This window comes from Gavia stellata, chromosome 12 (genome assembly GCF_030936135.1).
Source record: "Gavia stellata isolate bGavSte3 chromosome 12, bGavSte3.hap2, whole genome shotgun sequence".
Classification (NCBI taxonomy): domain Eukaryota; kingdom Metazoa; phylum Chordata; class Aves; order Gaviiformes; family Gaviidae; genus Gavia; species Gavia stellata.
In genome coordinates this window covers 10,846,031-10,872,315 of record NC_082605.1, presented here as the reverse complement: position 1 = coordinate 10,872,315, position 26,285 = coordinate 10,846,031, and the positions used below count along the sequence as shown (strand labels likewise).

Sequence of the window (26,285 nt, the reverse complement as noted above, 5' to 3'; positions counted from 1 at the left end):
CATGTGTAGCACAATAAAGAAGATTGTGTTTCTCTGATGTTTATAATTGTTACTCCATGTTTTGCTTTCAACCTAATAATCTCAGTGGAGTTTCTCTCTCTCTCTAAAGGTTATACTCTGAAAAAGGCATGGTTTTAATTCCCCGAACAGGTATATTGTTACATGTGTACGGTGGTTCACTGTAAAGCAGTGACAATGCATCCCATCACTTTGGGCTTTTGTGAAGTGGATTTAGTGATATTTCTTTAAATACTGAAAAATATGTGGCTTTGTCCATCAGACTGTGGAAGACATTCTAGGCACGCTGGAGTGCGTTATGCAGTGTGTTTTGCCTATCATAGCTGACATTTACTGTACATTTCAATTGCTTCAGATACTGCTATAAGGGGTTTTTAAATTCTTCCATCATGTTGGAAAATAGTTTATTCTGCTCATTTTTGGTTTATTTTCTATTTATTTTTACTAGTCATTGTGTCTGTGTGTGTACTTGGGGGAAGTAACAGCCCCCCTACCCACAATAACACAGATACTCTTGTTCAAGGTTTTGCTACTGCATGAGTTCTACCAAAGATATATTATCTGGGAAATGTTAGGGTTAAAGGAAAGCTGCAACTGGAAAATAGTGTTGAGCAAAATAAACCAGATACAAGAGTGAGAACTTGTTGCATATGTGTAGGAAAATCTAGAGAAAACTGGACTGTGGAAGAGAAGGGAGGAACTGGAGGTACTTTCAAGCAAAATAGAAAGCTGTAAAGCCAATTCACGCAGTTAATATGCTCCATCTCTTGTGTGCTGCTCAAGAGTAAGAGAAAATGATCCCATTATAAAGATACATCTGAGCATGAATTAAAAAGTGGAAAGATAGAAGGCTACATAATTTCTTAAAAAGTTGAAAGAGCCCTTACATTTTATTAAATTATTGACAGAAGCTGACATTAGCTGAGCAGGATGCATGGAGTGTTTTGGTTGACAACATGAGTATTGATTCTATCCTCTCACCTCCTTTTATACAGTATAGAACAAATCTCCTCTGGTCATACAGTGCAAAACTTGGGGATTAGGGGAGGATGTGTTGAAGGGGATACTCATTCTGATCACAAAGCTGTACTTAAACTGCAACGCGTTTGCATTATATATAGCTAACAGATGTGTAAGCATGTGATTTTTGGGGAAAAAAGCCCCTAACAGTTACAACTAAATAAGCCTTTTGCACTCCAAGGTGGCTCTAAAATGCCTTGCCCACCCCACGGATCTTGTGGTTCTTACCTGCAATGTGGGGTGGTTGAAAGGAAATCAATAGCAGTGGTGCGCTTGTGGAGCTTGCATTGCTTTTTGTGAATACAAAGCTTGGAGCACAGATGAGATCTTGATATTGCTTTACCTTTTCTTGCCTTAATCATTATTTTGTTTTGTGTCCAGTTGAAAAGTGGTTGCAGAGCTTTAATAACTCCTTTCTTTCTTAATAGCTGTATAAATGGAATAGTCTTACAGCATGCTTACTTAAGAACAGTTTGTGAAATAAGAAAGAAGTATGATACAGTAGACTGTTGGACTGTTGGCAGAAAAGAAGATAGTGCTAACAGTTTAAAATTCAGCACTGTGGAATGCAGTTGGCCTCAAATGACCCTTAGTACCTGTTTATTTAATTGCAATTGGCAACTAAAGGCTCCCTGGAGGCTTCTGGGCACTTCACAAGTTTGAACCATTACTAAATAGTAGACCAGCATATGGATGCACTACTATTTCAGCACTGTAGTAATTAAGATTATGCTATATACTTGGGGCAAAAAGAATCCACTAAGATACAAGGAAAGAAAAGGGTGGGGGGAAAAAAATCATAGTGATAAAGAATCTTTAAGTAGTTTAAAACTGAGTATTTACTGCATTCATTTGCTCCCCTGTAGTGATTTCATAGTGGATCTGTAGTCTTAGCTGAGAAATTTCTTGCTATTTGTGGATTAGTTTCAAAGTCATACCTTTAGTTTGATACATGTTTTCCTACAGAAATATAAAACAGGTTTTATAAAGAATTTAAGTCAGTAATACTTAAAACTTAAAATCCTAAATACTTAACTGCCTAATTAAAAGTCAGTTAAGTTATTTTGTGCAGTACTGAGTGCTGAATGGTGATTAGGAAGACATACAGATTTAACCATTCTTTGATGTATGTAGCTATATTTGTAATTGCTTCTTAGGAATGAAGGCCATCCCATATTTAAACATGCAAGTACAAAACATTGCGTCTGACTCTTAGTGTTTGCAGTGCAAACAGTGTAATTGTATTCAGCATTGACTGACCAGGGTTAGTGTAACCAGGGGAATGAAATGATTTCTAGCTTAGAAATATTGTGGTTCTGTATCAGAACTTGGAACAAAGAGCCAAGTTTAACTTGATTTGTTGTTAAGTGCTAACTGTAAGTCAGGGATTAGAAAGTTTTGAAAAAATTCAATGGGGAGAAAAAAAACCCCAACACTTTTTTTTTTTCTTCACTGTAGCCTTACACATAGTTTAGGGAAAAAATAGCAGCTATTTTTGATTATTGATGGTAAGTCAGCCTGTAAGTTAAGGTTTTAAAGTTAAGAATTAAAGCAAAGTTCCAGGCTAGTAATGGTTTGATTTCAATTTGAATAGTATTGTAGTTCAGGGATCCCCTGGTCTTCATTTAAGTAATTCTGGAGAGGATACTTGCCTATGCACCCTCTAAATTAGAGGGTGTTTTGCTACTGGATTTTAAGTTCAGTTGTGTCTTGTGTTAGCTTTTAAATGATTATCCTTTGCCAGGCAATCCAGTTTCAGACTTAGGGTTTGATTTTCAGTTTCTACAGATACTTTTGTCTATTATACATTGAGGAACACGTTTGGATTTTATTTACTTATGTGTATATATATGTACAGACATTTATCTTTATGCATAAGTATATATTGAGAGTAGGTGTGTGTGTATATATGTGTGTGTGTGTGGTGTTGCCTGTGTGTCCGTCGTGTTCCCTGCACCGCGCCCCCCCCCCCCGCCCCCAATTGTTGAATTATGAGGGCAAAATTGCTCTCTCTTTTAAGAAAAGACCTGGCTTAGGCTGTTAATTTTATTTTTCCGTACTTAGAACTTATAATTCTTATATAAAGTTAGTTAGTTAGTTTGTTTATTTATTTATTTATTTCAGGAATGTGACCATAGTTTTTCCTTTGTGTTTTTGTGTTTGTTAATAATTTTCTGCAGGATATGGATTTAGTGCCATCTTGTGGGAAAACTTAATAACTGCAGATGTTTTTATGACTGTACGGGATTCATTTAGGCCATAAACGAGAAGATATTCCTATTAAATCTGACAAGAATAAATATAGATTTAACAAAGTTTATTGTGAAACCAAAGTCTTCCAACTTATGAAAGCATATTTTTGCGAACTGCATAGACCTTTTGAGCCCAAAATATTGTCTCCTTAATGATTTCTCTTTCCTGCTGATCTGCACTTCTTCAGTAACTCAGGATGAAGTGTCTTTCCAGATGGTTTCTTCTTTTGTGATGCATCATTTTTTTCTGTTTGATCTAACTGTACACTGTTTTGATTGGAGCTACTGAAATCTCTATATTGATTTTTTTTTTTCCTTAACTGTAGCAGAACACATAGTTCTAAAGCTCCTTTTGAAATTGTTTCAATGGGAAATGATTATGTATTATGGTTAATCAACTCACAGTACTATTCCTAGTAGAGAAAAAAAAATTGGAAGCTGAAGAGTGCTCTTTTATGTATTTTGCCTGATTAAAATATAGCAGGGAGAGGTTGAAGTTGGAACTTGATTTATCACTTTTTTATTTCTGGCTTACTAAAAGCTGTGCTTGAAATTTTTATGTGAATAATTTATATTCATATGATTTTTCTAGTGTCTGCATTAAAAGAATATAGTTAGAAAGTTTCAAAATCAAAAGGTGGAGAGGATAAGAAGGTCATATAAAATGTTAAGATGCCCCACTCTCACTGCTTTCAGTGATTTTTCTCTTATGTCAGTGAAGATTTCCTGTATAGAAACTTCAAGCATCCATTTCGCATGTAAATTAAACATGTATGTTTGCAATGCAGTGCTGAGGTTTTGTCTAGTCTTCTGTCTTTCCTATTCTGTGTCTTTCAATATAGTGTAAAATAATTGCTGGAATCTCTTTGAAAAATTGACAAGCTATTATCAGGCTGTTACGTTTCCCCATATTGTTTCTTAGATATGATATGCAAAATGTTAACTTTACAGTATGTGGCATATTAAGGTCACCTGAGAAATGAACACATGCTGTGTATTATGGAAATAATTTTTAAAATATTTCTAACGTGATTCACATCATTCAGTGTTTTGTCCTTTACTACTTACTGACAATGGCAACCATCTATTTCAGTCCATTATGAACTTATTGTTGGAAACACTATTTTGGACACCTATATAGTTTTCCTTTATGTGTGTTTTTCTTTGATAGCTTCAGCAGAACCTGTACTATGTCCACAGAAATTCCTGTCCTCAGATTTTATTTTTTCAAATGAAAGAAGTGGGATGTTTCTTTCTTCGGAGGCAGACTGCAAAATAGGAAAAGGGCCCCCAGTTCACATGATTTTTATCTAGGAAAAGGATTGGTTTTATTTTTATTTTTTTCAAGGTTAATAGTGAGCTTTCTGCCAGAAGCCCCTAAACTTTATAGCAAAAGATCAAGCAGATAAAGGGAGGAACTGAAGATCAAATACCACAGGTTTTTCAGAGTTTGAAATGTGACCTTGTTTACTCTCAACGCTCTCATTTTGTAAGCAATTTCTTGACTCAGCACCTGAAAAAGAATTCCTTTAATGTAGCTAGACCTCAGTTTTTGAGAAATAAGAAAGTAATAGGCCTTTTTACCATCCAAGTTTTTGCTATGCTATTATTTTGACTGAATCAGGAAGCTGGACAATATATTCTACTCTACAGAAAGAGAGAGGAAGTTACTTGCCAAATATTTTTAAAGCTGGCAATCAGAAACAATGAATCCTTAACTTGCCTGTTCTTCACTAACTGAAGTTTGCACAACAGTTCATACTGAACTGGTGTTACCAAATACATAATCTCATGGATATACCAGGAAGAAGGCAAATATAATTTCCCAGATTTTCAAACAGGTGCATTTCAGTTGTACGTGACCACAGAAGCAGGAATAGAACTCAGCTCCCTATGACAAATGCAAATCTTAATTCACACACAACCTTTGCAATCATTAATGAACCCATATGCACTTTTCATGAAAAGAGGTGTGTTAAAATTTAGTGTGTTGGCTGAATTCCCTGTGATTTACTAACTTACTCTGGGTATGGCACTTTTGATGTTCTGAGCATTAAATAAATAATAACCCGCTAATTATAACCATAACAAAAGAGGAAGATAATGCTATTTGAAAAAAGCTTGACATTAAACATCACTATGCTGGGAAATAAAATCTGTTTTGTTCATGGAAACTTGAACTTGTTAGAAATCAAGGAGCAAATTTTTTTTTTCTGAATTTCCTCCGTTGTGGTTAAAATAAAATGGAAAGAAAATTTCAATCAGTTCTAAATACACAGTGCAACATTTTGTTAATGAACAACACTTTGCTCATTGAGTTTTAAGAAACTTTTTTCCACAAAGTTTTAAGAGCTTTGTGTGTGTCTGCAAGTATCTTTTCCAAATAGAACATACTGAAAATACTTGATAATTTACTGCAACTTGTTACCTTCTGAAAGCAAGCTATTATTACTTCAGAGGTATATTTATGATGGTGAGTTAAATCTTTTTTGATAGGAAAGTTTTAACAGCAGAGAAGGCAATCCCAAAAATAAGGGCTTCCAGAAGTACCAGGCAGTGCATCAGCACAACTGCAAACTTACTGTTCCCTTTAGATAAAAGGTCGAGGAGATAACTGGAAATCTGCTGTTTTATGAGCAGAAGAGAGCTAGGCATGATGTGTTGTTTTGCTTTTTGTTTTTCTTTTCATCTTGTATCTCTTCATTAACAGTGGGGTTTGGGGGCTGGGTTGTTGGGGGTGTTGAATTTTATTTGTTCTTTGGAAAAGGATTTGAGTGCTTTTGCACTTCCCTAGACTTCTGCTGTGATGATGTGAAGCTCTGGGTATTCTGTTCTGTGACTGTAGTTACTCCTGGGATTAGCTGTAGGATTGAGATTTTGCTCATCTTTGGTAAATCATGGCCAGTCAGAATACAAATTGAAAGGATGGGTTATGTAGAGCCTAGGCCATGTGAGAAATATTGTGTGGGGATGGTAAAGGTTTATGGTCCCAAATGGTCTAAACACTTCCTCGGAGAACCTTAAGTGCTCCAATCCCCCAAAGAGCAGAAATGATTTATCCTGGTAAGAAAAGAGTATCAAAGAAACTGTAGTGTGTTAGGGGATGGAGGATTTCTCATTGTATATAGTTACTTTAGCTGATGAGAATAGTTTTTAAATATGAATGTCTAAGATTTATCTTTGAGTGTCTAGGACTTCTAAAACTTGCACTGTTCTTACGTGGGTAGCTAATGTTACAGACAGAGTTTTGTGGGCAGGGGTGTGTGTGGTGGTGGTGGAATATCTGCTTTTCTTAAGCTAACATTGATTGCCAGGCCTTGTTAAAATGTATTGTTTTTTCCTCCTGGTAAGTTGTAATAAGTAATCTTGAAACAGATTCTTCCAGATGTGTTCAGATTGGTGAAAATCTGTGTCACAGGTGATTTTCAGTAAACTAAAATACTATTTAGTGATTCTGGCATTGCTGAGCCCTGAAAACATAGTAGCAGCATTTTTCCAAAGGGAAGAGGAGAGAAAAGGAGGCCACAGTCTTGTCATAACAGCATAATTGGACTGTTTAAAAGTTGTAATAGTACCAGTAATAATCAACTAAATACCAAACCTTGCATTTTTGCTATGATACTGATGACTCACATGTTTTTTATTAACTGTTTTTATGACTAAAGAACTTGATGTGAACATTTTTGTGAACATGTGTCTTTGCAGATCACTCCTCAAGGCTTTGTTTGACTTCTTAAATTTCTAAAAGTCCCTTCCTCTTGGCTTTCTGGTTCTTATGTTTACAAGGTAGAAGATTTGGCCCATGAGTATTGAAGTGATTTTTATCAATAGGAGAAAACATAGATTAATTCAAATTTTCTAGGTTAAAGGAATTGATGAAGAAGGCTGTACTGAACTTTTGCTTTTGAGATACTATGTTATACAAGGTACACCATAACTGAATTTCTATTGGTAAATGTGGCCTGAGGCCAAATGTACTGTGTCCCCACAGACATAAGAGTGTGTTCTGACTTTGGTTAAAGCTGGTTGATAAAATCTTCCATTGAATAAATAATTCAACAAATAGTATTCAGCTAGCTTTCTTTAGGGGGGGGGGAGGAGGAAGTATTGCATTTTAGAGGCAAGGTGATTTTGAAAGACCTGAAATGAGATCACACACCACAGAAAGCATTGGCTATGCTGGACAAATGTAGTGGAAGAAAGAAGGAAAGGATTATAGGGAGAGATATTTCAGACATACAGTTAGTTTTTTCTACTCCACTATACTTCAATTAACAAATGAACTTCAGTGCTTTAGAGATGGATTTGTCGTTTTGTGAATATCTATGAAGAAATATTATTTGACAGAATGACAAACTGTATCTGTGATAGCAGACATACTTAGGGCAAATGGCAAAGCAAAGGAAATAAATGAAAAATGACATCTCGCAGCCCACAGCAAACCAGAGAATTGTGAAAGAAATATATTTACAGATTGTGTCTTAAGAATTAAGTGCAGAACTACTATGAAACTTGCAATACTAAAATGTTCTAGCCTACAGTTACTCCTCGGTTATAAATGGAGATGCATTTCTATAAAATAACCTCAAGTTTTTAGGCAATACTTTGTTTTTGGTTTGGTTTTCACCAAAATATTTGTGCGAGATGACCCAGAGAAGCTGACTGAATACTAATGAAATCTGATAGTTCAGATTAAATATAATGTCTGTATTAAGACATGCAGATTTAAATGTACCTGACATTATTTAACTTGCAAAGCGTGGTATTAAGGGCAAGCTTTTTACAAGGCTTTTTTAACTTTTTACAAGCTTTTTACAATTTGACAAGGCACCAAATTTTAAAATGTAAGGAAAGAAAAATTAAGGAAAGCCAGTAAACAAGAATTCTCTCTTTTTAAGTACATGGTTCTACCAGCAAACGGCATTATGCAGAAGTTGTCTCACATCTGTTGCACCTCCAGAATTTTGAATGCCAAAAATGCATCATGTGTGTGGTCTGAATCTCCTGTGATTCCTCACAAACTACATCTGTCTTCTCCTTTCATCTCTTTCTGTCAGTCCTGTCTTATTCAAGCAAAATTTTTGTCAGCTGATCCTCAGAGTTGTTTGGGTGCCAGAATTTGAAATTACATTAGACAGATGAGCAAATGCATGGGAGAATCCATTTCTTAATTTATGCTGATGAAGAAAATATCTCCAATTCCCTTTTTTGGTTTTCTCTTACAGAAGAAAATAGATTTGCGTGTTTGTCCTTAACAATGTTTAGTTATAAATAGTTGCAAGTCTAATGCTCATACTTGTTTCAGTAGTATAACTAAAGTTAACATACAAATTGGTTTAGATGCAGTTCATAAGAAAGCTTTACGTAGTTTGTCACCTTTCAATGACAGCTTCATACAGTAAAGAGTGAAAATGGAGTAGTGGCAGATTATAGAATAAATAATGAATCTTGATTTTAGAAAATGAGAGTATAGTTGATAGTATAATTTGCTGTTATACCTCTTCAGATGTATTTGGTTATAGCTGTAGCTTTCTACTGTGTACAGTTACACAGTAATATTTTTTTTTTCCACAGCCTTCTGTATCATCATATATTTGCCACTGTCAAGAGACTAGACTATATCAACTGATCCAGCCCTGTAAATTCTATATTTATGTCCCAAGACACAGGGCATTTTAGTTGGTACATTTTATTCCTTTCATCACATGCACCATAGATATAATGTGATCATGCAAGGTTGCTTATTAGGATATCCCATACCATCAAGAAGGTAGCTGCAGAGACTGCTTAGAACAATCATCTGTAGTTTGAAGAATAAAGTAAGGAAAATACTGTGTTAGGTCATGCCTTTTCAAAGGCTGCAATAGATCAGAAATGACAGACAAAATCCTTTGTCACTTTTGTGGACATTAATAAAAGGGGAAAAAGAAAAAAAGGAAGAATATATTGAAATCTTCAGTTTGGTTTGATTTCCAGCTCTTCATGGAATCATAGAATCATTTAGGTTGGAAAAGACCTTTAAGATCATCAAGTCCAACTGTAAACCTAACACTGCTAAGTCCACCACTAAACCGTGTTCTTAAGCGCCTCATCCATATGTTTTTTTAACTACCTCCAGGGATGGTGACTCAACCACCTCCCTGGGCAGCCTGTTCCAATGTCTGACAACCCTTTCAGTGAAGAAATTTTTCCTAATATCCAATCTAAACTTCCCCTGACACAACTTGCGGCCATTTCGTCTTGTCTTCTGAAGTCTTTGTCCTGAATCCATCCTGATGTGCTCCTACATATTCCCATAGTGTCAGCTGCCTGGTGTAAAGTAAGGCAGTTCAGCTTCATCTCACATCCCACGCTGCAGTGTGTGGATGGCTGTTGCCTGGACCTGCTCTCTTTCCTGGACTCTGATTATTCCTTCTAAACTTGGCAGGGTTTTGCTGTCAGTTGGTTTTTACTTTGTCAGCTTGTTTGACCGTCAATCACATTGTGTGGAAGTTCTGGCATAGAGAGGACAGAGACCGTTATCACAGTAGTCATTACTTCTCAGTTGTTGTAAAGTCAGGTAAGAGGGTCCCAGAAGACAAAGCTAATATGTTTTGTCCTTGTGTTTGGAGTGGGAAAGAAACAGGAGAATCGGGAGCTAAAAATGGAGCCATGAGAGATAGGAGCTAGAATTCTAAAAAGAGTGGGGGCGTGAGAGGGAGGATTGAGGCATTAGGTGGGGAAAAACCACTCAACTCCAATAAAGTAGCTATAGCTCTTTTTGGGTAGAACAGCAAAATAACAAATCATCTTGGATGGCTACAGAAATAGTTGTTTCAAATCTACGGGATGATCTTGTCATCACCCCCTTTAGTCATAGTGCTGTACTGAATTATTTAGAGCAGAAACTATCAAAGAACATACTTAGAATCCTTCAGCAGCTCTGGTGCCCAAATTTGAGTGATTCCTGTCTGAGGAATTAGCTTGTTAATTATCACTACATTACAGAAAACTACTAGCAAATTGTATATGGATGGATGTATATTTCAAAATCCATCACCTGATGATAGCGTAAGACCACTTTCTGCCACCAAATCCTTCAGGTTTGCTATAATTTCTTTCTTCCTTGACCTTAAACAAGGTTTGTCACTTGAGAGTCACTCTTTCCTTGCATGTTAGTAGCAGACAATTTTTTACATGACAGTAGACTGGATTCTTCAACATGTTCTTTGCTTTTGGTGCCAGGGTGATGGTACAAAGTACAAGAAGCTGTGTACTTCTGTAGGTGGACTAACAATTTCAAATCAGTGAGTCTCCTTGTGATTTCCGTTTCCTCCACTGTTCACCATATACCTAAGGCTTTGGGACACTTTGAAATTGCTTATGTGCTCTGGCACATACTGTGGCAGGACAGTTCTCTGCAGGCAATTCTTTTGGGAATGGCCAGTTGGCACAGATTAGAGGAACCTCCTTGTGTAGAATGCGAATTGGAATATGGGAAGGGCCATTAATTTGTCTTCCTTTCATAGTTTTGTTTCAATTTAGGGGGGCAAATTTTGAAAACCTGAACTATGCTTAATTCAGAGAAAGATAATGGAAACTCCCGTGCAGTTCAATGGATTGCCTCTTGGAGTCAGGCTATAGAGAAGGAATTAAAAAGTTCTGAGAAAACTATTTATCTATTACCAAGAAATTGGCATGGAAATATTTCTGGTCAACTGGTCTGTTTTTAATAGAGATTATGAAAAATATGGTAGATCTTGCATGTTGTTTTTAAATCCCATAAAGTTTATGTCTATGTAATGACAGCACTGTGACAGATATTCACAGCACTCCTACATTCCTCCCCCACTGCAATTAATTATACAATTTCTTTCCACCCTCACAACATTTGTTCTTTCCTTCTCTTAGCTAGCTGCAGATACAAAAATCTGTGCTAGCACAAGTCTAAATCTAGTCCATCATGTTTGAAGAGAATTCTAAGTCTTGAAGGTATACCAAAATGGATTCTCTTATGTCAAAGTAGCAGTAGTCTGCCGCAGTTGAGGCTGTTAGTTTTAACGTACTTACTGAGAAGCACACACAGCTACTGTTGTGCTTAGTGACAAACATGGTTATGGGTAGAATCTAAGAACTGCATGCATAGGTTGCTGTGGGACAAAAAAGGAAGTTGTCTGGTTTATCTTAACCGGCATTGCTGTTTGAGTTCTGATTTCTAATTATTTGTGTGTTGATCCAACAGTTTTGGCTTTTACAGCTTGCATTCAGAACGGTTGTATGTTAGCAACATGCATGTTAAGTTTGCCTTTATTTTTGTCTTGCAACATTTTAAATATTTTAGCTAAGCAAGAAAAACTAATTTCTAAAGTCTTATAGACATATAGGGATAGAGACCGCTTGACTTCAGGGAGAACATTTATTTGTAAATAGTTTTTAGCATCAAGTAATAAATATTGTCTAATTTAACATTAGGAGGATACATCTTAAATCATTATTCATATTGGAGAAAACAATTCTTTTCTTTTGACTATTTCTAGACTACTGGTAGTTGCTGAATATTACTGTTACTTAGTAGTGAAATAATTTTGGAATGCGGAGGATTTAGTTTACTGGGCTTAATGTAAAGTAAATTTTATATGCTTGTTATTTCAGCCAGTCATTCTCTTGAAGAATGTATAGATGATACGAGCTTCATTCTTCAAATAAATTCCCTGGGACTGAAACTCTGGCTGATAGCTGATGTGGACACCAACTTGAAAATTAATTAATTAAAAGGGAAATTTGTTTGTATACTGTTGAATGAAATCTTGTTTTCTCAAAAGGAAGCATTTCACTTAGAAAAATTCTAACTCCATTTAAAAAAAAAAGACAATTTAAAATTAAAAATAGTGTGAAAAAGTTTAAAAGACTAAACTTCTAATTTGAAAAACAAATTATTTTTTTAAAAATTCTTTTGAGAGGCGCTGTTTGCCAAGCTTGATGCAAATTTATCAATAGTTTAAATAGATACAAATCTGTTTTGCCATAATTACTCAATTGAAAATTTTCAATAAGCTCTAACCAAAGTTTCCTTCCATAACAGGAAAAACAAGTAAAGATGCATCAGATAGGTCAGTTATATGATTCCAAGTCTGAAGTCATAGAAAATGGAGATATTTCCCTAAATTATAAGATTGAATTAAAAATTTTATGGACATTTTATTTTTTATTTGATTGTGGTCTTTTTAATTTTTAACATATTTGCAACACTATCATCGTTTCCTTTGAAGCCTTTGAATAAAAATGTATTTTTGTAAATGAAAGCTGTGAGTCTCATGCATAATTGCTTTCTGTCAGAAGCTGGGATTTAAGCGCAACTCCACACCCCCACCCCATCCCCAACCAGTAACAACAAAACCTGAACAGAAAAAACCCTGTTCCTTGAGCTTCAAAATAGAAACTTGTATTATGAATTCTTAAATACTTTTTAAAAAAAAAAAAATCCCCACTGAAAAACGCCACTGAAACAAATGTGTGTGTAATTTTAAAGTATCTTGCAACATCATCAGCTAAGCTAAAATGTTCTCAAAGATGAGAATGGAGATATTCCAATGTATTCTTTGAGGTGTCTGTCATATTTTTTTCTGAGAATTTAGTTTTTTTTTTTAAAAAAGTGAAATGTTGCTTTTACCTGCTCCCTTGCCTCTTCCATCTCAATAGTCATATAGTGAAAAATGTAATGTAATATGAAGGTAGTTTCTGGTTTTCTTTTTCCTTTTCTTTCTAATACTTTTAAACCAGGATTTCATCCGTATTTCTGCTCTAATGCTAGTGAAGAAAAAGAATATTTTCTTGTATAAAGGAAACTTGCAATCTCTTTAGTAAAAACTGAATTATTTTTAGTTCAGTAATTTCAAACATCTATTCTCCAACTTTCAGTGTTACAAAGCTACAAAGGATTAGAGAATACAGTAAATCTGTATTCTCTAATGCAAGATGTCATTTAGTCATCGCAGAACTACCGTATTAGCTGGTTAAAGTAATCTAAAAAAATTATGTCCCTATGACTTAACATAGTGAAAAAGCATTTAAAAAGAAATGGTTTTGATTCTGTTTGCTTTGCAGCATCTGTCCCTCTTTGTAATTGCCTTCCAATGTCTTTGTTAATTTACTCATTCATGATAATAGTTGAATATAATTTCTGTACTATTTGAAAACTTTATTTGGATTTATGCACTGAATTTCTGTGCTAAAACTGTCAGTCTTGGGGTCATAAACACTCAGTATATTAATAGATTTAAAGTGGGAAAATTGCTACATGTAGAGGAGTTTTAAGTTTATTGGGAGCTTTTAAGTTTATATAAATAAAAAAGATGATGAGATTAAGAAGAGATACGAACTACCATTAAATAAAATCAGGGCTGTAAATGAGTAGCCTACATTTGTATGCTCTTAACTGAATGTGTGCCTAATAAAGTACAAATATTAAGAGAATTAAGATGTGGACATTTATTAAAACAGTGCTATTTAATGATAGAACAGATTCAAAGCATCTAACTGTACAGAATTCTGCCACTGGCAATACTTCTTTCCATTTGAAATAACTGATAAAAGACATGATTTCAAAAGATTATTTTCTTAAGGTTTTGCATTTTTCATTTTGTTTAAATTATTGTTACAAACTGACAGCTTTAGATGTAATTACGCTAAAAATGAAGATAGTATCAAATGAAATGATGTTTTGTTTTTTGGGTGTTGGTGTGTGTTATGTGTGTGGGGTTTTTTTTGTTTGTTTGTTTTTGTTTGGGTTTTTTTTTGGGTTTTTTTTTTTAGTGTGGAGTTGCAGAATATCCATTAATTCAAAAAACTCTGGTGTCATGCATTTAAGTCCCCTAATTCCTGCAGTTAAATGTCTTCTGGTACAGACTGTGTGACTACCCAGGAATTAATATTTCTGGAAATCCAGTATGCTGTGTAGGCAGTGAATAGAGGGAAAAAATAACAAGAAAAAGAAATCATCAGATAAAAATGTAATCTGAAATGAACATCATAAACCATAGTAATTTAGGATAATTATCTATGTTCCAACCTTAACATGGGCAAAATCCTTTTTAATTTTGATTTGTGTTGAATAAGGAGTGCAAGATGTACCTCTTGAACAGAGAAAGACCCCTGTACTCGGATGTAGTACAAATATTTTAGGACAAATTACTGTGTTTTGAAAAACCTCAAAGTATAAAAGAACAGTGAGATAAAATAGGAATGTTGTTATTCACTGTATGATCGATTATTTCTAATATGTTTTTCTTTGTCACATCTATTGAGTAAACTCTCTCTAGATTAGATTTATATATTTGAGTACTGTGAAGTTGTTGGTGCCTTTCTGTATAACTCAATAAAATTATTTTTTTTCTGTTGAAGGTACTTTTTGTTGAATTCAGTTCTTTCTGTTGAATCTCCTTTGCTTGCATCTGACCTTTATTTATGTTGATTTTGCTTCATTTTTTCATTTACCATGCTGTTCAGTTTTTGGATGCCAGGAGAACAAAGGTTTGTCCACTATTTGCAGTCAATTTATTTTTCAAAATTCAGTATTGCTTATTGTGTTTTTTGTTTGCTTGTTACAGATACAGTAATCCTGTTTACTAAACATGTTCATAGCTTTAGTTGCCAAAAGAAAAAAAAAAAACAACCCAAACCAACCAGCCCCAACTCAGCCCCTCCCCAAAGCTCTCTTCAATTATAGTGAGCACTTTGATTGACTTCATAAACAACAGTACTGCTGAGCACCATGAAGGGCAGAATTATCTTTAGTCTATGAAGTAATTTAGAAAACATGGAATACTGAGTCTTTCAGTTTTATAGGTACATATTGACTGTACTAATGGATGTATCACTGCCTAGTGTTTGGGTTTGTTGGTTTGCCTTTCTTTGCTATTTATTTTATCTGTAGCTGACACTTTGTGTGTGTCTGTTGTCTTTTTTTTTTCCTAGAAGCACTTGAAAAGATATCATTACAAATATTGTCACACGCATTTGCTATTTTATAAGGTCATTTGATACACTTTCATCATTGATTCTAATGACTTTTTGTAACAGCATACAACAAAATTTTCACCAAAGACTAATCCTACACTCAGATCCTAAATTGATTTTTTTTTTTTTTTTTTTTGCAGCATCTGCAAATGACAATCCAGGCACTTCAAGATGAGCTTAGAACCCAGAGAGACCTTAACCATCTTCTCCAGCAAGAAAGTGGAAGCCGAGGGGCTGAGCATTTTACCATTGAGCTCACAGAGGAGAATTTTCGAAGACTTCAAGCAGAACATGATAGACAAGCTAAAGAGCTCTTCCTGTTGAGAAAAACTCTAGAAGAAATGGAGCTTAGGATTGAAACACAAAAGCAAACACTAAATGCCAGAGATGAATCAATAAAAAAGCTTCTGGAAATGTTGCAAAGTAAAGGTTTGCCATCTAAAGGAATGGAAGATGACAATGAGAGAACTCGAAGGATGGCAGAGGCTGAATCTCAGGTTAATCATTTAGAAGTGATTTTAGATCAGAAGGAGAAGGAAAACATGCATCTTAGAGAGGTAAGGAAAACCTCTTTTATTTGTTTAAAAGATATTGTCAAAGTACTTGCTGCAGTTTTAGAAACATATTTTAGAGTACCTAAGTGTTTTCTCTGTCTGCTCTTATTTTTTCATAAAAAAGATAACATGCATTTGTTTTACATCTGTAATTAATACACAACAGGACTATATGACATTTGAAAGCAAGTGTAAGAAGTTATGGAAGCAAAGTAATTGTATTTGACGCTTATTGTCTCTGTTGCTTTGCATAGTTTCTGTATTCTTTCTATTTTGACAAATCAGTGTTTGGCAAATGAAGACTAGAACTACTGAAGAGGGAAGTAACACCTTCTGCTGCTATAAACTAAATAATCATAAGTGCATGCTACTTTTGTGTTTGATTTTATATCCCTTGTGTTTGAAATGACTGTTTTAAAATGTTTTGCCTTCTGTATAAGCAATGTCTTCTATGTGCATTTCTAATGTATTTTCCTGTGTGGTGCCTCAAGTTTTTGGGTAAATATACCACATAATGTTGCCACATTAAAACACAAGGGTGATGGCTGCACTGTGCTTTGAGAGATCCTTAATTTGACCCCAAGCCCACTCGCACCAGTTGTCCACATGACTTGTGAATGCATTTTTGGGACTGGATTTGGGATGATTGAATTAGTACAATTCAAGGAAAAACTGGCCTGGTGTCAAGCCCATCTGCCCCTCTACATCCTAGCAGCCCATTAGCATTATCATGTGACTAGTGTCAGGCAAACAAGACAGTGTGAGCCTTCCTCAGAAAATAGCCTGTTGCTTCCTGCTAAGAAGGGTGAAAATTGCAGGGAGATAGGGTACAAGCTACCCACAGTAAGAGGAATCAGGTCTGTTTCTTTAGAAACAGCGTGGTCTGATTGAACTTCCAGTCTAGTAAAAACACCAATTTGCCTGACAGATCAAAGCATGAATAAAATTAGTACAAGAGCATAGAAAACTATTAGCTTCTGTATATCACTAAACGTATGAGGGCTAGAGATTAAGAACTGCTATTTACATCTACAGGATGTTGTAAAAATATTTTCTTTGCTATGGCCAAATTATTTTATATTTAGCTTATGGCTACTTTAGTCGTGTTCCGCTGCCTCCCCCTGCCTTTTTTTTTTCCCCCTCTTCTAACCTAGAATATGTATTGAGAACTCAGTGGTATCTGGGGCCCATCTGAAACTTGGAAACTGGAAAGTTTGCAAGGCACAATGATACATTTCAGTAACATTTTCCTGTGAAGCTGTGGATCCTGAATCTTTTCACAGGCAGAATTTTTAATTAAAAAGGGATGCCACCTGTTAATGAAGTCTGAAAGTCAATGGATCCTGAAAGGAGTTGCATAAAGAATTAATACTGAGTTTGTGATGAGGGAGGATTGTGGGAGAAAATCTCTAAACTAGCAGACAAGTTTCTGGATTTAGAACTGCTATTCTCAGACAAGTTTCTGTGTTTAGATCTGCTATTCTCAGAGTAGTACAAACAGTCTGTTTCAAGGATGGATGATTTGCTATTTATTATTTGTTTTGTTATGTGATTGTATTTCACCTGTTGCAGCAGTATCACTGAGGTTTGTGAATCCTAATTTGGGTATGTATTGGACATGAATAAATTTACAGGGGAAATTTTAAGAAGGTTTCTAATTAGCACAGTAGTTGAGAGTAGTGAGAGATATAGAACTAAATAAAGCTTGAAAAGTAGATAAAATGTAAGCTTCCAAGTAAAGTCCTTGGGCATCCAATTTATTGATTGGTCCAAGGAATGCTGAAAGGAGATCATATTGCTACTTGTAGACCGTGCATGTTTCTCTTACACTTATACTGAATTAGTTTTATGTTTTAGAGTTCCCTCAGGGGCCAGGAAAATTTTTCTCCCTCAATTTTTATGAGGATATGTAGGTTGTCTTTACTCTGGAGTACTCCAAGTATAGAATGGGGTTTACTCGAGTTTCTGCTTATGACATGCTGATATGCCTTGGTAACTGGTCAAGATTTAAAAATTTACTAGGTTTGCTGCCTGGAATCTGTCCATATCAGATTGGCAGGAACTATCTAGTGATTTTGAGATTTTGGGTAACAATTTCCTTGCTATTATAAGAATTCAAGGCTTTGGGTGAAGTCTTCTGTCTCTCCAGCTCTCTTCCTGTTGTACATGGTATTTATGGGTCTTGGTTTTTTAATTTTTGTTTCTCTGCAAATTTGTTTGTTGTAGGGAGCTCGGAAGTATGATGTGTAGGGTGTATGAACTCCTTAGAAAATAAATGTTTAGTAGATACTTGCTTGCTTTTCCAGGAATCTGGATTTGGTTGTTCAAGAGGGCTCTTGGAAAATATTCTGATGTTAAAATTCTGTCTTTTGCTGTCTTGCTATGTGAAGTTGCCTGCATGCTTTGAGGGAATATCAGATATCCTGTATAGTTTTATCAATTTGTTAAAACTTTTGATCTTCATGTGTAACTTGCTATGTCCTTGTTCTGCAGTGCTCGTTTGAATTACTGTCACTGCATGTAGTCTTCATCCTGCACAATACAGTTTTCCAGCATGATAAAACAGGAATTACTGTGTTGAATCTTCTGCAGTAGTCTCATCAGTGGATTGATATTTTTACTTTTTTAACCAGTGTTTGTAAGTTTTCATCCTGTGTAAATGACCTTGCAGAGTTACTGGATTTCTTTTTTTTTCTGAAAATGCTTTAAAAGTAAACTGGAACTTGGATACATTTTTAATTCATGCCATTCATGAATTATTTAGTACTCACTCAAATTGTGTTACTCTTCCTATATCTTTAACAAACTATTTGTCATTTTAGAACTTCATCTAAAATATTCTGCTTTCTGTGTTTTTACAGGTTGGAGTATAGAGCTCATGTGTTGAGTATATTTCTGAGAAACTAGTATATTGTAGTTTGTAACATACTGTTTGATCAAATCCTGAACACTTGTTTCTGTTTTTTAATTAGTTTTGCTATTTGACTTTCTGACACCACACTTGAAACAAGTTAAGGAAGAGAAACTTCCTTGTAGTAGCAAATTAAGTTGTTCAATGAACAGAGTTTTCTAGTGTGTCAATTTACCCTTACAATGATAGATTCTGCTGTAGTCTCCAGCTGAAAGAGTGCTATCTATGAAAAAAAGCTGAACATGGTGGAAATGAGGTTGAATGTGGAAAAATTGAAGACTATGGATTTTCTACAGTCTCAACACTACATTAAAAAGCATATATAGATAGACTTCTCATAAGCTATGCTGCTGGTATTTAGTTTAAAAATACTTTCAGTCTGAAATTTTTCAGTTCTTGGAATCTAATTGTGTACCATCCTGTTACCTTTTAAATACTAGCTGGAGAAAGGACAAGACTTCTATGTATTTTGCTGAGCTATTGAACATGTTTTCCCCTAATGCAACCATATCTTTCTCCCTTATGCTGTTCATTTCTTAAATACTGCCAAAGCTGGTATCTGTCTTCTCTCGTGTTCATTCACAGTCTTTTAGATCTCTCAACATAGTGGAATAGAAAGCTAATGGATGAGAAGCAGAAGAAACTGATTTTGTTATTAATAATTACTGGTGGGTGGAATTTTGACCAAACCAGAGAATTAAACTAACATGCTGTGAGATAAACTGAAGCAACTGGTCGTGAAAAAATGGCAATTAAGGAACACCCTCTTCTACACACTCTTGTCTGCAATGGCTGTCAGTTCTGCCTCCTTGACCTGCACCCTCCTGAGCACTGATCATACTAGGGATTGAATAGTAAGGGTTATGTTCTTTGTTATTCCAGAGCTGCTTTTGTCTAGCTAGGAATTTTTTCAAAGTTCACTTAGCTAGGTAGACAGAAATAACTTTTCTTGTCCTTCAATCTCTACCACTTCGTCAATTATGCAATGTTTCTCATTAATTTTCTGCCCATTTTACATAAGCATGCATGTTACCAGGAACCAATATCCTATTGTTTTGATTAAAAATAATTTGCCGAATATCAAAGAATCATGTAAAAATTTCTCTTTCTTTAAGCCATTGATTGTTTCTTTTTTCCTGTGTAGGAGAATTTCATAATATAGCTGCCTTCAAAGCTCTGGAATTTCTCCAGGCCTTAGATTATATTTCTTAGAGAAGATATAGGGAAGAGACATAAAAATAGCTAGTGTACCAGAGGCATAGGAATAACTATGGAAAAAAAACCAACCAATTTTTTTTCTTTGTTTTCATATTTTTAGCAGATTTGGACTGACTTTGGTGTGTTAACTACCTGGCCCTCAAAGACTATACTTTTCTGCAGTGTGTAGTGTACTGTATCGTTAAACTTAGTTTCACAGAAGCAAACTTGTGATGATAGGTTTACTCAAGTTTTGTGCTTGAAGGTCTTAGGAACGGCAAATTTGAGGGGTTTTGTACAGGAGGAGGAGGGGATACTTCAGCTGAAGTTGGAATCCTGCTCTTTTACAGGAATAGTAAAGAATGTCGGTGTTGGTAAGGTTCATTAAAATGTTGGGAAATAAGCTATGCAAAAAATGGGATTAGATTTCTTTCCATGTATTAAGGAATTTAAAATATAGGCAATAAGCTTTCACAAGGATAGCTGGATTTCCAGCTTTGTGTTATAACAAAAGTTTCCTTAGTTGCTGATTCATAAAGCAAGAAAGAACAAATAAAGCTCTGATTGAATAGCAAAAAGTGTGAGCATGTGTTTCTGCTTCAGTTTTGGAGATGCAGCCTATTGAGGAGAGAATGTTGAGCTCTTTTCCGTGGTTTCTGAGAACTTCTGCCCAGTTTGCACTCAGTTTTCCATCACTGAGTTAGACTGAATCCTGTGACTGTAACTAACTAACCTCACTGAAATATTTTTGTTAATGTTTTTCAAAGGTAGCTGAATTTTATTGATATTTTCTGAGACAAAATGATGAAGCATTTCCTTTGATAAGGAAATAATGTATCCTGTATGGAACAAAGTGGTTATGCAAATACACACATGTAAGAAAAAGGACATTCTTGGGCTGGGCAGTCTCCCTGTAAGTATGTTAATGGTTGAAAATCTGTCTTGAAGCCATAATGTCATACCATGCCATTCTTGATGTTCAGAATTAAATATCATGAAGATCACTAAATATACATTCCTGTCAGAAAACACAAGATGCCTGCCTTAAAGTTCTTAAATTGGTTATCACATGTCTCTTCTAGAATTTTAAATAAACATTTTTTTCTCTATAACTTTAGGAGAACTGTATGTAATGTGGGGATTTTATCATGTGGAAATCTAGCACAGATGTTTGGTATTACTTTTTTTAAACATAGTGACCACACATTATTTACCCTAAGTACCATTAAGTATTTTTTTATTATTGCTATTAAAAACTTGCCTTAGGCAAAGTCCCACTAAATCTCTAGTAAAGTCAAATGTTAAAATTCCAGCAAGTATTTTATTATATATACATACACGTATATTACACATGCCCTCTCTATATAACATACAATTTCACTAAAACAGAATCTGAGATCATACAGGATTTTATGTACACATTTTAACTCTTATCTTGCATGTATTCTTAAAATAATGTTGTTGCACATGGTTTAAAACTACAGCTTTTTTATATTTAGTAGAAATAAGAAGAACACAGCTTCTTTATTATAATTTAAAGTGTACTTTTAAACTTTCAAGGTTTTTTTTTTTTTAAACTTGCTCTATCTTTGAACTCAGCTTGGTCAAATAATGAAGGCTGCTGATAGGATTTGAACTGCCATCATGAATTAGTTATTGCATGTTTTTAAAGTTATTAATGGAGCAAAGTTCCTTCTTCCACTGTGAATAGAACAGATGCCTTGCAGACTTTTGGTGTTTACTGTAAATGTCTTACACTGGAGCCAGTAGTAATTTACTAAGGAAATGCTTTATCGACACCAAACGTTTCTTCCCTGAAGTTAGTTATATAGATTAACAACCATTCTAGACTGAACCTCTTTATTAGGTTCATTAGTGCCTCTTTCCTTTTATTTCTCCTGGCTCAGCTCAAAATATTAATCTAATCAGTTGCTATAAAGACAATTACTTTCTATCAAAATATCAATAGTAATATGTGTTTTTTAAGGTGACCTCTAAAGTATACAGAAGGACTTTGCAATGTTGGCAGTCACTCCAGACATGAGAAAGTAGACAGAACCTGATTATGCTCTAGAGAACAGTTACTACTTCTAACATAGCCCATTCAGATTTTGTTATGCCCCATGATATTCTTGCCAGGGCGCTTGGTTGCAATAGTTTTTATAAGTCCATATGGAGGATTAGAAAGCTTTGTTCATTTAGAAATCAGTTTCTTTAAAGATAGGATTGCTTTTCGTGATAACATCACCAGCAGATTGGAATCCAGAATATAAGAAAACTGTTAGTTTCAAACTGACATGTCTCAGAGTAGTAACTAAAGAAATTATTTTAGGAAGAGAGAGAAAAATCAGAGATTCATGAATAAGCTGGGTTTTCTATACCTTTCAGTACGTGGACATGATAAGTGTTGATCCTGCCAGCATTCCTGGAAAGTACATCCTTTAGAAGGTAATCCGGGGACTGTCTTGAATTGCTGTAAAACTAGTATTATTACTAGAAGTGGAAACATTGTCTTTGCAGGGCTATTTGCTCAGTTCACACATTTACAACTTTCAGGCTGTGTGTAAACATTTTAGAGACTAGCCAATAATGAAACAGAGAAAAATGATCAATTTTGGTTTCTATGGTAGGTTTTGTTTCCTTTCATTTTCTCTCAGTTATCTTTTAAAATCTCTGTTCTGTAAACATGCTGCTACTCATTTCTGTAGCAATAACTTCATTACTCTATAATGTAATTAATTTTCTCTAGCTTCATCTTTTTGTCCTTGTTCATATGAATGACAGTAGCTTACATATGTGACTCACAGCTCTGACATGTTGATGTATTTTCACAGAAAGAACCAGAGCTGAATTTGCGGGGAGAGGGGAGTTGGTTATCCTTGAATTCCTATGTATACTCTTCTGCTTTAGACTCTCTCCTAAGTGCAAGAAGATGTACCCAGAGAGTAGTTAAGCCATGGAAGAGATTGCCCAGATTTGTTGAGGAACCTTATTGGGATGAGGAGATACAGGATACAGATTGTAAATCCCACAGAATTTATGCTCATAGCACAGTTTATTATGCTTAGAAGTGCATTTGAAAGTCATTTGGTCATATTATGTGCCATCTTCAACATTTATTATAGAATTATTTTCATTTAGTAATTCTGTTCCCATTAGGTAAACCATGGCTAAGACTTTTCTTAGAACAGTCATTAGAAAAAGAAAAAACTTGTCAGAGAAAATGTGGAAACTTGCCGCTCCTACTGAAATGGAAGTAGACTGAGAGCGATTGTGCATCTCCTTAGTTGCTCTGGACAATGTAGCACCTAGACAGTGCTATCTGATAGAAGCCGTGTTTCCTAATCACTTGATCCATTCAGGGAGAAGTCATATTTCTACCTTCTTAGAGCCTCTAAAAAAAAAAGTAAGAGGAATGGTGCATGTTTTTCATATGAAATATAATGAAAATAAATAAAAGGGGGAAAAGAAACATCACTGAAGATTAAAAAACAAAAACAGAAACCAAAACAAAGCACCAAATTATTTAAGATGTAGTTTTATTGTATACATAGCTCATCATAAATAATGATTACCTCTTGCATCTCACTGGCATCAGTCAACTGAAAATTAAGGAAATACTTCACAGAAGAGCATGAATGTGTCTTCCAGAACTTCAGCACTCTAAATATAACAAAAATATTGATCTGTCCACTGATCTGTGTTGTTAATAATGTTTGCATGCCTCACAGTTTATTTTTATCAAATTATCACTTAGTGTCTGTCTTAGTGTAATACTCATCTTCTATACATGGGGAAAATGAAGTAAAAGGTAAATCAGCAAACAGCCTAGGTCTTCTCAGAAAATCAGTAATGAAGCAGGGGGAAGGATCTGCATAAGTTCCATGTACATTCCTTGGCCACTGTTATTCATTTCAGTCCACTATGCAAATGGAACTTAAGTAGCTGAAAAAGGAGTGTCTTTATTCAGAAATTTGAATTTAAAATAGAAGAATATATTTTAACATGCTAATGCGTTAAACAGGTTTTGTTTAAAGCATGAGCTCCTAGAAACTGCTGTAAGCAACTATGGTCAAATCACAAAATCATTAAGATTGGAAGAGACCTGCAAGATCATCAAGTCCAACCACCAGCCCAACACCACCATGCCCACTAAACCATGTCCCCCAATGTCACGTCCACATGTTCCTTCAACGCCTCCAGTGACAGTGACTCCACCACCTCCCTGGGCAGCCTCTTCCAATGCTTCACCACTCTCTCAGTAAAGAAATTTGTCCTAATATCTAGCCTAAACTGTTTCCTCTTGTCCTGTTGCTAGTCATTTGGGAAAAGAGACCAACACCTCCCTCTCTACAACCCCCTTTCAGGTAACTGTAGAGAGCGACAAGGTCTCCCCTCAGCCTCCTCTTCTCCAGACTGAACAACCCCAGTTCCCTCAGCCGCTCCTCCCAAGACTTGTGTTCCAGACCCCTCACCAGCTTCGTTGCCCTTCTCTGGACACGCTCCAGCACCTCAATGCCGTTCTTGTAGTGAGGGGCCCAAAACTGAACACAGTATTTGAGGTGCGGCCTCACCAGTGCCGAGTACAGAGGCATGATCCCCTCCCTACTCCTGCTGGCCACACTGTTTCTGATACAGGCCAGGATGCTGTTGGCTTTCTTGGCCACCTGGGCACACTGCTGGCTCATCTTCAGCTGGCTGTCAGTCAACACTCCCAGGTCCTTTTCTGCGGGGCAGCTTTCCAGCCACTCTTTACCAAGCCTGTAACGTTGCATGGGGTTGTTGTGACCCAAGTGCAGGACTCCGCACTTGGCCTTGTTGAACCTCATACAATTGGTCTCGGCCCATCGATCCAGCCTGTCCAGACCCCTCTGAGGACCCTTCCTACTGTCAAGCAGATCAACACTCCTGCCCAACTTGGTGTTGTCTTCAAACTTGCTGAGGGAGCACTCAATGCCCTCCATCCAGATCATTGATAAATATATTAAACAAGACTGGCCCCGAAACTGAGCCCTGGGGGACACCGCTTGTGACCGGCCGCCAAGTGGATTTGACTCCATTCACCACGACTCTCTGGGCTCGGCCGTCCAGCCAGTTTTTTACCCAGTGAAGAGTGCACCTGTCTAAGCCATGGGCCGCCAGCTTCTCTAGGAGAATAGCTTCACCTTAAGAATAGAATTACCTTAAGGAGGAGACAGCTGGAAAAAAAAAGGCTTAGAAAAAGTGTAGTACGGATAGTTGTGTGAAGAGTAGGCCCTGGGTAAGATTGTTTTCAGTTCTTAATTTCGGATCAGCTGAGTGCTTGGGGTGAAAGAGTTGCCATTAGATGTGAGATTTCTAGTACAAGTGCTGCTCCTTGCAAGCACCCTGTTTCAAGCCAGCCAGACCTGGAGAGCTTATCAAATAACCAGTTCTGCCTGGTGCAAAGCAGTTAGTATTTTGTGTACTTTGAAAATTCAGGGGGACAATTCAATTCCAGGTGTGGGCAAGAGTATACATCCTTGCCATTTGATAACTTTCGGTTGCATCACAAGCTATCTCCTGAGGGCATGATCTAATATTCTGAAAGACCATTGCTTTCTATTTTCCTTCTATTACTTACTGTCTTTCATCGTCTTGTAAGACCATGCTGGCCAATTTTCTAGTAAAAGAAGTGTAGACTTGATTACATTGTATTAATGCAGGTTCTTGGCTATTTTTTAATGTATTAAAAAAAAAAAAAAAGGGGGTTTCAGGATAAGGTGGAAGAATTAAGGCTTCAGTCAAGTGGGTTCTTACTCATGTGCTGAATTATTGTTCATACTTCTCAAACAAATAAACTTAATTAAACCACATCCCTCTAATCTTCTGTTTACACTGGACACATGCAAATAACGTGTCCCACTTTTGCTGACTCCTACCTGCATTTCATATTGAGGTACAACTGACTCAATCTACAGGGGGTTTTTTTAGCTTCCTTTGGGGCGTTAGCTGTTGGACAACGTTTAAGTCAGGATATAACATACCATTAGTTAGTGATCTGATCTGTTATGGCAGACATTGTCCTCCTATTTAAAAACATTACAAAGAATTTAAGACCATACTGCTAAGCAAGCATTAGAGTAACAGTCATGTTGGGTGCATTTACTGCAATTTAAAATTACTGAGCTTCAGCCAGCAAGCATAAGGAATTAAAAATGTGCTTATGAGATGGACCTCAAACCTGAACCAGCTTTTTTATTCTAGATATACTGTCTCATAACACCCCAGAAAGAAAATTGGAAAGATTATTCTATCATCCATTTTAAATGAAAGCTACTGTTGAATCTTTTTATAACAGTGCTTTCCCACTGTATGAAT

At 35.8% G+C, this 26,285-nt stretch overlaps 1 protein-coding gene across 1 annotated transcript in view; it reads left to right on the top strand.

The window, feature by feature from the left end:
* The window catches only part of ERC2 (ELKS/RAB6-interacting/CAST family member 2), a 499,899-nt gene that overhangs the window by 37,089 nt on the left and 436,525 nt on the right, over positions 1–26,285 (top strand). Inside the window, exons 2-3 of the mRNA XM_059823475.1 lie at positions 14,775–14,798; positions 15,425–15,841. Of these exons, the coding sequence (XP_059679458.1) occupies positions 14,775–14,798; positions 15,425–15,841 (441 nt within the window). The remainder of the gene's footprint in view (positions 1–14,774; positions 14,799–15,424; positions 15,842–26,285) is intronic.